The sequence below is a fragment of the Excalfactoria chinensis genome, chromosome 1 (genome assembly GCF_039878825.1).
Source record: "Excalfactoria chinensis isolate bCotChi1 chromosome 1, bCotChi1.hap2, whole genome shotgun sequence".
Taxonomy (NCBI): Eukaryota; Metazoa; Chordata; class Aves; order Galliformes; family Phasianidae; genus Excalfactoria; species Excalfactoria chinensis.
Window position 1 is genome coordinate 76414838 of NC_092825.1, and position 14158 is coordinate 76428995.

The 14158-nt window shown below is 46.7% G+C and overlaps 1 protein-coding gene across 1 annotated transcript in view; it reads left to right on the top strand.

The window, feature by feature from the left end:
- CASQ2 (calsequestrin 2) overlaps positions 1 to 10176 on the top strand; it is a 31806-nt gene extending 21630 nt beyond the window's left edge. The window contains exons 8-11 of the mRNA XM_072338140.1: positions 1996 to 2050; positions 2929 to 3029; positions 3367 to 3441; positions 5627 to 10176. Coding sequence (XP_072194241.1) covers positions 1996 to 2050; positions 2929 to 3029; positions 3367 to 3441; positions 5627 to 5833 — 438 coding nt within the window. The 3' untranslated portion in view covers positions 5834 to 10176. The remainder of the gene's footprint in view (positions 1 to 1995; positions 2051 to 2928; positions 3030 to 3366; positions 3442 to 5626) is intronic.
- Positions 10177 to 14158: the final 3982 nt, after the last annotated feature.

Consider the following 14158-nt stretch of genomic DNA (forward strand, 5'->3'; position numbering starts at 1 on the left):
CTAATGGACATCCTTTAGATGGAGGAGTCACAGAGATTGTTCCAAATGAATGACTCATGGAAACTGTACTGGAGCAACTGTACAAATCAAAATGCAAGCGAGGGCAGGCAGTTCAGCTGATTATATAGATTATGGAGTAAATCATGTGTTGATTGCTCTTCCTGTGGTGGGAGCAAGCTGCAAATCAGCAATTATGGAGAACTAACCAGCAGTTTGGAGCAGAACACACACACAGAGCTCTCCTGGTCTGTAAATGTAGGGGAAGGGGAAAAGGGGGAAAAATAAAGAAAAACAGTGAATTGCAAATTATTCCTTCACTGTGGATGAATAAGACATGAACAGCCATTTAGGGAACTTTAAGTGCCAGCTGAATGCTGGAAAACAAAGCTGAACAGGTGCTAATAGAAGTTACAGAAGATGCAGTCATTCTTACAGAAATCTCAGTACAGCATTTTTAACAGCATTCACTATATAACACGAAATGCTGTGGGAGTCAGAAGCACCAAAACCCCTGGGAATCTTTAACACAACAAGGCGAGAGGTAATAAACTGTACTGAGAGTTATGAGCCACTTAGGCATGGTAGGTTTTCATTTAGTTTTGAAATACAGATTCTGTGTAGAATAGCGCTTCCTACTAAGTCCCTCAAAGTTATTTTCATAGGCTTCAGTAGGACCCAAATTTTACAGGCAATGATTTTGATTTCATACTGAATACATTCTGAAATAACCTCAAGAGAAGCGCGTGAATTGTCAGTGGTGGGATATCTGCTTAAAAAACAGCCTGGAAATACAAAATGTTCCTCTGCTACAAGACTTGTATCTACACCACAACAGGATGGATTCAGGTCTCCTTGAAAGTTCAGAACAGCACCAGTGGCTTCATTGGTGTTAGTCCAATTTAGTTTGCTTCGCTGAACATCAGAATATATATGTATTTATATTGGTGTATACATACATATTTGTATTTTCCTGTCTGACAATGCTGCTGATAAATATGGAGAAAAAGGAATGCTGTAGATTTTGCCAGCCATAAGTGCTCTGAATCCCAGAGAAAAGCTGCCCAGAATACCCCTGTGAAAACATATTCCCCAAAGATGCCACCAATGGCCCTACATTAGCTGTTGTTTTTAAAGATAACGTTTTCTACTTAATCTTTCAGGTTTTTTTCCTTTCAGTTTTTGATGGTGGCTTTGTCACCTCTGAGCTCAGAATGGAAAAGAAATTAGCATTTAGATGGGAATTTCTTCTCGCATTAAAACCAATTGAAATCAAATCCGGGACCAGCAGTGGGTGAGGAATGTGAAGCTGTTCCGTGGGAGATGACATTCATAGCAGGCGGATGACAAACCAGCTGGCGGATCGATTGGCCTTTGCCAATATCATTACCCATTGCTCACACACCTCACAGAGAGAAGCAGCCCACTAGCTTGTCATTTCTTTCTTCTATTCATTTGAATCCCAAATTGAGCCTCCTACTCATTGCCCCCTTGCTGTTCACCAAGACACTGGTCTAGAGCAGAGACCCTTCACTTCCCAAAGATGCCCAAGTAATCCACATCACCCTCCACAGCATGAGGAAAGCTCCTTTACTGGACTCAAAAGAGCATACTTTAGGGCTGAGCATGGTGAATTTAGGTGACCCAGGTCATGGTGGGTGAACACAAATTCCGATGCTAGATGTTCTTCAACCTTCTCAGCAACCAAGATTTCTCCCCACACCATTAGAGAAGCTCTATCACCTTTGCTATTGGCCCACCTCATTTTTAGCCTCAGTTTTTCAGCAATGCTGCCCAGATAACCTGTTTAGGTGCCTGCTACCTCCACAATTCAGCCTTACTTCAGCTTCCATTTCTGGCATCTCAGTGGTGCCATGGCTAATCTCCTCTTGGAGATGGTACTGCTTGTTCAAAGGTATCCCAGCACTGCTCATCTCCAGCAACCACCCAGACTGTCTTCTCTCTCTGTCCCATCAATAACTGTTTCATTGCTTGCAGGAAGATGACATGGAAGGAATCCATATTGTGGCCTTTGCTGAAGAAGATGACCCAGGTAGGACACTGTTTTTTTCATTGCGTGACTCTTCATCCATCAAGAAGTTGTAGGTCCCCTCCTCAGCCCTCAGAATTGCCCATGCTCATCCCCCCCTCACTATCTGCTTTGTTATACCCCCTCCCCGCCCTTGATCCTGAGCACAGGGGTTACTCTCTTTTGCTAACAAGCTCCTGGGACCACCCTCAATCACCTCAACCAACTGGTTCAAATCTCTGCCCTATCTTACACAGGGTGGACTTAAGTACATGACTGGCTGGAAAAACAGGTGTCATCTCCATCCCAGCCTGGCACCTGGAAGTAATCCATCACCTCTGAAGCTCTGCCACAGCTGCCACCAAAGCTGTGCCTAGCACAGACCTCTGGTTTAATTGGTGTGGCGGGTCATCATATGTTTTCCCATAGCCAGCAAGGAAGCTGGGGCTTGGGTACCAAGATTTGTCCCCAGTTCTGAATCTGTCTTGTTGTGTGAATTGAGAATGTGCTGAGGGCTTGTTCTGTCACATGCATGTGGGAAAACTGTGGGCACAGCTTCCAGAAAAGCCACAGAGTCAGTGATTCTCAATGCCTGCAGCGTGATGAAAAGCTTTGGCCTCTTAAGGGCTGGTCTCCTTCCTCGCCACAAGAAAACGGTTACATTGTTCCACTCCATGGAGGGATTATGAGGATTAATTCGTGTGTAACTAATTTCAATAGCCGGGGAGGATGGTCCAAATTAAAAGCCTTATTATCAGAAGAAAGAGTGGGAAGACAGCATTTTAATGAGAATTATAAACAACTCCTGTGTTCATAAGGGGTGAAGGAAGTCAGAAGCCCCGCAAGCGAAAGTGTCTGGATGTTTGCAGGAGAGGGCTGTAGAGGTTCTTCTGTCTTTTCAGACGGCTTTGAGTTCCTGGAAATCCTGAAGCAGGTTGCCAGGGACAACACTGATAATCCTGACCTGAGCATTGTGTGGATTGACCCTGACGACTTTCCTCTGGTAAGTGGCAAGGGCTGGTTTCCTTCCTTGTTTTGGGATGTGGATGTGGGCGCAGGAGCACAGGAATAGCCTGGGTGCACACACAGGATGCAAAGGAAGGGGCACTGCACCATGGGCTGTCACTAGGAACTGCTCATTTGAGTGATGTCTCAGCACCATCCCCACAGACAGCATTTTTCTTTGCCATGAACAATGGTCAAACGCAAGCCATTCAGTTTCTCTTCCATTCCTTCATGTTCTTCCATTCATGGTACCTTCCTCAATGCCCTTCCAGTTGAATTTATGCTAAGGAATATTGCAGAGATCCTTGTTTGAGTTTTGCTTCTTGCTCCTGCAGCTCATCACTTACTGGGAGAAGACATTCAAGATCGACCTGTTCAGGCCGCAGATTGGGATTGTGAATGTCACAGACGTGAGTAGCATGCATCCAAAAATACAGTGATCCCATGAATAGAATGCTTGAAATTACGGGATCCAAAGCAGAAAGCAGTGTGTCCGGTGTCTTAGGGCAGCATTTGTCAGACCACTAGGCAGAGAAAAAGAAAGGACCAAGGTGGTTTCTGTCACCTGCAATCATGAGAGAGAGAACAGACAAGCTAGAAATAGAGCCCCAAGTCTTCCAGTCTTTTGCCCTTATTACTAGCTTATGGCATCTCTATTATATTTATTGCAGTTGGCTGTGTTTAAGTCATGTCAAAGCAACATTAAACAGCTATCAGTGGACATGCATAGAAGTAGGACTTTCAGTAGCAAGAGAATCGTGAAAAGCAGTGTCAGGCAGGAACGTATGCCTTATCATCTGACAGTCACTAAGAGACCTGTAAAAACTCATACATTATCTAGATTTGATATAGTAAATATTTCAGGTTGTTGATTATAGTATTTGCAGATTTAATTTCGTTCCTCTTAAGTCTGCTTTCTGTTCCTCAAGAGAGAGATTTAAGAAAGTTCGAGGCTGGCTGGTGATATCTAAAACAAACATTGAGCTCATTTTGCTATTTTAGTGTTACATCACTGCTTTCGGTAGAGTTACACAGGTACAAAGTAGGGCTTACACAGCAGAGTATAAATAAACACTCCCGTTGGCTTGAGTGGACATAACCTCTGTGACCCTATCACTTCTCTGAAAACCTACCAATACAAACACAAAGCTCCCAGAGGCCCACACTGGCTCATCACACTGTCGTGGCTCAGAACTCGCACCATGATGCACTTCAGAACATTGCTGCTGCTACTGCACAGCATCTTCTCCATGGTCCTACTTCCCCTACCCTTATCTGAAGGTGTCTCTTTTTGGCATGTGAATGGTCCTGTGCTCTGGTACACGATCATTTACATGAAGTAAGAGCTGCATGCCTCTCTGTGGTCCTTTTTGTTGTTGTTGTTGATGGAGTTTTGGTGTCTTAGGAGGAAAATACTGTAGCAGATATACAGCGTAAGAAAGACACAGACCTGTTGGAGTGAGCTCAGAGGAAGCCGCAAGGATGTATAGAGAACTGGAGCACCTCTCCTGTGAAGAGAGGCTGAAAGACATGGCGTTGTTCAGCCTAAAGAGAAGGCTCTGCAGAGACTTCACTGAGGTCTTCCAATTCCTAAAGAGGGCCTACAGGAAAAAGGAGCTTTGGTAGGGAGTGTAGTGAGAGGACAAGGGGTAATGACTTCAAACTGAAAGAGGGTGGGTTTAAATGAAACATAAGGAGGACATTCTTCACTATGGGGACAGTGAGGCACTGAACAGGCTATCCAGAGAAGCTGTGGATGCCCTCTTCACAGGGGTGTTCAAGGCCAGTTTGAATGGGGACCTGGGTAGCCTGAGCTGGCGAGTAGCAACTCTGCCCATGGTAGGGATTTGGAACTGGGTAGGCTTTAAGATTTCTTCCAACCCAAAAACTCTGATTCTAAATATGGTCTGGCTTTTTAGGAAGCCATACAGCCAAGAGAATTAACTTCACAGACAGAGAAGTTGTGTGTTTGTAGCTATCATCTGACATATGGAAAGTTCTTGCTTCCATAAAGTCAAACACTGATAGAGAGAACCTCACAGTACCTCTGTGGAACAGGAGGCTGATCTTGTTTACAGAGAGAAAACAAAGAAGGAAAAGGAGCTTATCAAGGCATTTACTCAAGGAACCTATAGGAAAGAAGAGAAACAAATCTAAGCTATGTTCCCTGCCTCTGGCTAATAGCTGCAATTTAGACAGCACCCTTTAACTGCATTTTGAATAGCATCTTATTACTGAATCTCCCCCTCACCTCTCCAGTTTATGGAAGTAATGTAGTGTAGGATTAGGAACAGGGCAGCAGGCTCACATCAAACACAGAACAAACAGCACCATATGCTCCTGTAGACACATCTAGCAGTCCTACTTCTCATAGTCAGAACCAATAGCCCTTCATGGGGAGGGTAGAAGTCCCAACATTTGGGTAGGGTGGTGTTGTGGCTGCTCCTGCCCACATGCTTGTAGTAGAGAGGAACCTAATGCTACTACCAACCCTGCATCCCATGTGTGGTCCAGCCCTTACCACAACATTAGCAACAAATCTTATCTCTTCCCGTGTGACTGAGGGTGGCTAATCCCTGTCACCTGTCTCCACAGGCTGACAGTGTCTGGATGGAGATCAGAGACGATGATGACCTGCCCACAGCTGAGGAGCTGGAGGACTGGATAGAGGATGTGCTTTCTGGGAAGATAAACACTGAAGATGATGATGACGATGATGACGACGATGACGACGACGATGATGATGATGACGATGATGATGACGATGACGACGACGATGATGATGACGATGATGATGACTAACTGTGACTCTGTACAGTTTGACTTGTGGAGGCCGAGAGGCCTCCCCCTGTGGCAGGTCCCTTCATCAGAAGACCTGTGTTTGAGCATCAGCAAGCACCGCCTGCTCCTCCTTTCCCCCTTGCCCTGCTCCCCCTGCCCCTGCTGGGACCCCCGGCCTGATTCTCAGAGGTGCTGAGCCACCAGGACTGCCATCTCTGCAGGTGGCACCGGCAGGTGCCCAGCACCGCTGTAAATCATGCCTCCGTAGAAAGGACAATAGGAATCTGTAGGGAACCTGCCCCAGTGCCCAGTGCAGGAAGAAAGCACCTGCATGCTCACTGCCAAAGGGACACAGGGAGCCAGTTTGTATTTTCCATGCTCATCGGCTCATCATGTACATCCAAAGACCAAATCTCACTCGATACAGAGGGAAGGTCACTGTAAAATTTAGTCCTTTCATTAAACAAAATGCCCTTTGCAGCTACTCTGCCAAGACCACTGGATCCTGAAAGTTCTGCTATAGGAGCGTACAGCTACTCATTAACACACTAGGAGCAGCAAAACATTTGAGGGGAGAAAGACAGGTTTAGGAACACCAGCTAGTGTTCCTAAAATAAATTTTAGTGATTCCATAAAATGACAGTATACTCGTACCTGACAGAGGACACCCAACACCACAGTCCCTGTCTGACACGCTTTCTTCAAGCAAAAAATAGAGTAAGTGCAGGTGCTCTTATATGGGACAGCACAGCTTGTAAGTTCTCGAGCCTGGAAATTTCTGAATGCTGGAAATGATGATGCAGGCCTGAGCCCAGACTCTCAAGGCTGAAGATCACAGCACTGAGCTTGACTGTTGGTTCTTGATCTTGAAGAAACACCGGAGCTGACCTCAGGCCAGTTCCAAACATCTGCAGACAGGTCTGGGCTGAGGTGGTAAATATGAGATAGCACACTTCTGCCCATTGAAACCTTCATAGGGGCTCACCCTGAAGCCTTCTTATTCCCCATGACCTTCCAGCTTTAGGTGACGACTTTTAACCAAAATTCCATCTAGCATCTTTTCCCATGACCAAGGTGTTAGGATGGAACATATCCATCCAGCCATACTAGATGCTGGATTAAGTGAGTTGGGCAATGAGCAACGAAAGCATTCAAGCTGGTCAACTTCTACGTATTCAGTTGCAAATTCACTCACTGCTTAGAGACTCGGACATCCCATGGTAGCCTGTGAGAAGCCTCTTCCAGTCTGAGGTGGAGCTTGTGTCATTAGCTTGCAGCGAAGAGGGCCATGAGGCAAAGGGCTAGTGACTGAGTCCCAACGAGTGCTGCTCCATCCATGTGCAGGTCACTTCAACAGCATTAGGTCTCCCTGCTTTCCCATGCCAGCAGATTTCAATTGTCTTAGCTTCTTAGGTTTAACAATAGTGCAATGAATGGAGAGCTTGGAGATGCTTTACCTTTATAAACACTTTATAAATATATTTTCCAGTAATTCAGACTTGGTAGCAGAGGTGGGGTGTAAATGTCCTACCCTGAAACAGTCAGAAAACATTGTTCTGGTCTTTCTTAAGAAAACTGGCTTATGTCAGAGATAAGTGATGTTAGTGGAGATAACAGTGCAAGGAACGAGAGATTCAGTGCACGCTGTATGAAAATGAATCAGCCTGATGAGAAACAAGGTTTACACACCATATATTTCCTTCATTGGATGAGCTGCAAAGCAAGATTTTATAGATTCCTTTTTCTCCTTTATGTTGGTCAGTCTCTTTGTCTCTCTCTTTCCCTCTATACTTGAGCTGAAATAGAAATTTGAAATTACTAGTATGAATTGGCTGAAGTACTGATCTACTTCTGTGTGTGCCATGACCCCTTAGTGGGAGGTGCTGGCATGAAAAACACTCAGCTGGATACTGATGTATCTCTGTGAATGCATACTGTGCCTACATGGTAGATGACTGTAGGCCATGAGAGCTCCACAACAAACATCTGACACTCAACCAGCAATTTTCAAGCACTGTCTATTGGAATGATAGACAGGACAGCTATGTCCTCTGGTCAGGTATTATCTGTGTTAGCCCTTTCTTATTTCTTTATGATGTATAAATACTTCCTGGAAGATTTCAACCACGTGTGTTTGGGGAGATATCCAGGTGTTCATGCTGGTTTTCCAAGCAGTGAACAGCTCAGCCCCATCCCAAAGGACCTGGTGGAAACTTTGGGAAGGCTTGAAATGCAGTGTGCTGTCAAGAGGTCCTCTATATGGACCAGAAAGTTGCCTGCTGCTACCCTTCTGCTCCGCCCTTCTAGCTATTTCAGCCAGGAGAGAGGGAACAAGCTGAACTCAAAGACTCACGCACATTAGTAAAGAGCGAGAACAGGCTAAACTGGCAGGTTAATAGTCTCTTAGTCTGTGATTAAGAGACAAACTCTGCTTATGTTGTTCACCTGAGAATAATACTTGCTTATCTTTACCTTAGAGATATTCCCAGGAGTAAAGCATGCAGGTTTTCACTCTGCATGTGGTAACTTCCTTAGCAGATCTGCAGCCCCAGATCAGCCATTGCTAAGTCCTACCATTGTCGATAAACATGAAGAATAAACAAAGAATTGCTCTACTGCCTTTCCCAACCAGCACAGTCCCGGACACCCCAAATGCCTGGATACTTTCCTTGTAATACCACTGCTCCAAGAGATCCTTCTAGTCTGACGTGCCTCTGTCCATATGCTCCAAGGGACATAAATTAGGCAGAAGAAACTGACCCTGCAAATAGCATTGCAGGTGTGTTCAGGTGCAGAGGTGGTGTTTAACCTCATACAGATGCTAGAAAGAGTGAGCTCATACTACAGCAAGTAGGTTGGTGTTGGTGATTTACAGAGAATTCCCCGTGTTATGAGAGAAAGGGCTGATCATATGGCTGCCACTCCTCAATGGGGCCAGCAAAGCTCTTGAAGGGAACTGCCCTTCTCCCCTCAGTCCCACATTATGGCTTCCTTTAGATTTCTTTGACTGCAAAGGGGATCTCCATTTATCTCCAGCTTTTACTTACAAAACCAGAAGTGCCCAGTCCCTTCTTTTGGGATAAACCCACCAAAAGTTAACAGGTGTTGCAGAAGAGGAAGGATTGCAGCAATGAAGAACAGCAGGTGGCCAAGGCTCTCTCATTCACCCACAGCACCCAGGTTCACATGGACTGAATGAGACAAAGCTCCTCATGAAGGAGTTGAATTTGAGTGTCTTCCTTCCAGGGACAGGTAAGATACCTGTGTGTAGTGGGTTAATAGCTGGTGAGACTGGGAGAAACTCTGCACGAAACAACTGCACTGTTTTAATTTCCCAGTACACTACTGATGTGGGTCCATGCCCACACCTGCACACCTTACTCTCCTCCATCGTATGCCAGCTGCATCCAGAGCACTGGGAAGTGCAGTGGGCCGCACTCAATGTTTCTACAGTCAGGTCTGTTGGATGATGGCAAAGCACAGTTTATCATCTTGTGTGTGACAGTGAAGTCACAGAGTGCTTCATGTTTTCAGGGTCAGCAATTCTGCTGGTGCTTCTTTAGGTTGGATGTTAGGGGGAAGTTCTTTACTAGGAGAGTGGTGAGGTCCTGGAACAGGCTGCCAAGGGAGATTGTGGATGCTCCGTCCTTGGAGGTGTTCAAGGCCAGGTTGGACAGGGCTCTGGGCAACCTGATCTAATAAACATGGAAGTTTGGTGGCCCTGCCAGGCAGGGGAGTTGGAGCTTCATGATCCTTGAGGTCCCTTCCAACCCAGGTCATTCTGCAATTCTGTGATTCTGAGAATAAGGGTGGTCTCCCATGCTGTCAAACCGGACACCTTGGCTGTTTCCCATTCTGAAGAGGTAGATACTGACTGCTTCTCTGTGTCTGTCCACACATCACACATAAGAAATGATTCAGGGATTCATTACCAGGGCCAAATGAAAAACACTGCTTTTTGTTCCCAATTAAACAACTAATTAGACCAGGAATATATCAATTCCTGGCTGCTGAAGTTTTGCAGTCCTGTGAAAATGAGGCTGGATTACATCTGGATCTCAGGGAAGCTCCATATAGGGCCAATCACACACCGATGCCTGGATTTGGGGACCTGAAGAGGGACAACCAGTGAACAGGCAACAAAGAATCAAGGAAGGGCAATTATCCTGAGTTAATCTGGCTGTTCCAGCAGGACTGAGCCCTATCTGAGACCCAAGACTTGGTACACACTGTGCTGCAGCATCTCCTGCCTATGCCCCAGTTCCTCAAGCCTGGTACCCCTGACACCCAACCTAGGCCAGCCCAGATCCAGGGAAACAACCCTTGCCAGGTCTAAAAGGTGCTAAACTGTTAAATAAATGACTAAATAAAAATTATTCTGCTGCTCTGTCTGAGCACCAGCAAAGCTTCAGGCATAAGAAATAAGGGTTAAACGAAGTGAGCTTTGACAGAGGAATTATCCCATACTTCAGCAGCAGCCAGAAAGACAACCACCTGCTCAAGAAGAGCAGCAGCCATCCTGACTGTGCCCTTCATTGGCTGTGGGTGGCAAATGTCTCAAACCACGGCCATGGGCAACCTCCTGCTCTGCTTGGGCTGAGAGGAGAGCCTGCCTGCCCTTGAAACAAGTAACATGGGTAAAAATAAAACCACGCATGACCAGTGAGACTGACCTGGATTTTGCTCTAAAATTCAAACCAGTGTGTCAAAGCTCCTGCTAGTGACAAAGGGAAAGGAGTTATTGAATGACAGAAGTAACCAAGCATTTGAAGAACAGTTTGGCCTCTGCAGAATGAAATCACTGAAGGAATTTGCAATGCTTCCCAGTCTAGTTACTGAATTACTAAGCCGGTTTCTCCCAACCACTTACAAAGCAAAATTATAATCAACCGTAGGATCTGGTATTATGAGTACTCAAGAATGAGCTTTTACCAAATAGAAGCTAAAAGATTTACAGATCTGTTTCACATCTGTGGTGCAGATATAATCAACTCCTTCTTGTTCCCTGTTTCAAAGCATGCTCACAGCATCTGACTTGTGCTAAAGGAAGGCCCGAAGAACTAAAAGTTCTGAGTGTCTCTTAAAACTTCCAGAGGCTGAATCAATTGTATTTGATCAAGAACTCCCTTCTCTCCACTTTTATGGAGTTATTATTCAAGTCTCTTTTCAAGTGTTAAAAAAAAAAAGGACTGCAGAAGTCCAAACATTTGGAAGCCTGATTTTCACCTCTGGAAAAATCAGGCACAAAATGTTACATTTCAAAGAGAAGCTTCACATCTAGAACAACATATGGTGTGTCTGATTTTGAAACCCTTGTACCTTCCTGTTCCTAAGGATGCTGGAGGGAAAGAACATACCCTGTCCTCTAAGGTCTCTCCCATCAAATTCTTACTGCCTCCTCCTTGTCTTATTATTTCTCTTGAGGTTTTATTCCTTCTTTTGTACTCTGATACATAGTGCGGCAGCCACACTGAGCTATCCTTGATACTCATACACAAATTATCTCCTTTCTTTCTCTCCTAAAGCTGCCCACACATCTTCCAGAGACCAATTGCTCCCTTCATCTTGGCCTTGGTCCCACCAGCACGGAACCTCTGTTCTCCTCCCGCAGGCAGGACCACAGGCTGCAGGAGGCAGCTTCCCTGAGTTATTTGCATGGAGCCAAGTCATGTACATAAGTGATCTCCTTCACCCATTCAGCTCTTCACTGCGTGGGGGGGAAAGGGGAAGAAGGAAGATCAGCCCTAGTTTTTGGACTGGCAGTTTTGCAGTGGGCTCCAACCTGATCATGGACTCCTGTAGAAACACTGGTGTGAAAAAGGAAGGCTTCTCCAACTGCATTTTGGAAGGGCACAGGGAAATGGGGAGGAGAATAGAAAACAGTTTTATTTCTGCTGGAGGTGCTTTCTGGTACGAGCTAGCAGCAGGGCTGTAAAATGTGTAACAGCACTTCAAAGCAACCAGGGTAATCTTGTTCATAGTGATTTATGCATATGCAATCACTACACCAAACCATCCCTACCCCCACTTGGTCCCTGCAACGCATGGATTCTCACGTGAGAAGGGGATGGGAACCCCTGATCCCATGGATTATCTATCAGGCCGGAAAGGACTGTAACCTAAACCCGTCACCATCCCAGTCCAACATAAACTCAGGAGCGGTGCTGAAAGACAGAGCACCACTTAGACAACGCCCTCCATGCCTTCCCATCCTGCACACTGTTGCAGCACACACGACAGGGACCCCCTTCCTCTGGCATCATGCCCTGCCCAGAGCTCAGGGCCCGCCTGGCCACTCTGGCTTTCCCTGGGAGACCTCAGCTCAGTCCTTCCCCACACTTAACCAGGGTTCAGATCTAGGGCAGGGGCAGCAGAGCAGATGCACAGAACCTGTTTTGAGGTTGGAAGCTCTGCTCATCACCACAGCTAGATGTTTCACCAAGCTGTTTACTTAGCTAACGTTATCACCTCTTGAGGCATTGCTAGTGCTGCATGCAAGGCTCTGGAGCTGGGTAAGCAATGAATCCCTTTCTTAACCCATATGTTACACATGGACTACATCTTTGCCCCACTTCTCCCCACTGAATTCTCCAAAGCCAGTGTTTCCTCAGCACATGTAACTGTGAGGCCTGGTCCCACCACCTACCACAGTCAGCAGGCCACACTTCAGGCACCGCCTCGCTCAGCATCAAGACACTTCACCTCAGTAGGCATTGCAGTGCTGTCCCAGGGCAGCCAAAGCCTCTTATGGGCACTGCAAGAAGAGGTTCCTCCTTCCTAAACAATCCTGGTATCTCCTGGAGGAGCAAGGCACTCACCTCGTGGGCAGCACACCCAGCTCCTCCATGCGCTGTTACCAGTCACTGCCTCCGTCGCCATCTTGTCAGGGGTTTGTGTGGGCAGCACTTGCCCCAGCACTGTGCCTGGGGCTCCCTCACACCTCAAGGACCCTTATGACTCCAGTGAAAGATTTGGCCAACCCAAAGCAGCACCCTCAGCTCTAATTTCTGCTGAGCTTCACACCGCAGCCCCTTATGATTCAGATACATGAGTTCTGGGCAAAAGCCAGGGGAACTGGTCCCTCTGGCAAAGCCTGTTTCTTCCTTCAGCTTCCACAACCCACAGTGAGAGAGAAAGGACGACTGACAGCACAAGAAGGACGTGAAGCTGTTGGAGAGGGTCCAGAGGAGGCCACGAGGATGCTCAAGAGGGCTGAAGCACCTCCCCTGTGAGGACAGGCCGGTTCAGCTGGGAGAAGAGAGGGGACTTTTTAATAAGAGCATGTAGCGATGGGTAAAAAGGGAATGTTTAAAAACTAAAAGAGGAGAGATTTAGATGCTGTGTTAGGAAGAAATCCTTTACTCAGAGGGCAATGAGGCACTGGAACAGGCTGCCCAGGGAAGGTGCAGGCAGCCCCAGCATTGCTAGGCCCTACCACAGACATGGATCAAAAACAGAGATCAGTGGAGGGCAGGAGGCAGGGCCCGGCACACTCCACCCCACCCTTCCTGCTTCCTCCTGGGCTTTGGTTGGTAGCCCAAACACCTTCCTCTCCCCCTAAGCACATTATAGCGCGTTGGGATGTTTCTCTCCACCAGCATTTATATTTTTAGCACTTATCTCGATGACTGCTGCACTGTTTTTCTCACTGCTCCACAGCATCCTGTGGATTTTTCCAACAGCCCATAGAGAAAAGCTGCTCCGCAGGGCACAGTACTGAGATCCCATGGAGGGGGCTGTCCTAAAGAACAAGGTATGGGAGGGCCTGCAAGACATGGTCTCTCAAAGCTCTCAGCACCACGGGGATGGGAACAGCTGCACCCACAGAGTGATTTCAGGGCAAGAAGTCCCTAAGCCACTTTTAGCAGAGCACACATCCATTGAGCAGGCTCACATCCACTGACAGAAGGAGGCTTTGCCTCAACACTCCTCCTCCCCACCAGGTCCTAATAAGGGATTCAGCCACAAATCCTACACTTCATAATATGTGAGCAAAGAATACGGCAGGCAGAAAAACCTGTTTCAGCCCCAGCCCCCCCCACACGGCACACACCCTCACCAGCTGTATTTGCTCTCCATCCTTGGAGATTTCAGGTGTTCAAAGCAGTCACCTACCAGTCTCATTTCAAGAGTGATAAATGAGTTTGCATTTTACTATGGCAGGGTGGATCAGAAAGGCCTGAAAGGAAGGTGACACAAAGCAGCCTCAAAAAGGTTAACCCACATGTTTGCAGGGCCCCTCCCAGCCACAGCTTAGGAATGTCTGGAGGCCAGAGCCCCCTTTTCTTCTTCTTCTTCTCTTTTTTTTGGTCTGAAAAGATAAGAGGAAGGAGTGGGACGATCAAA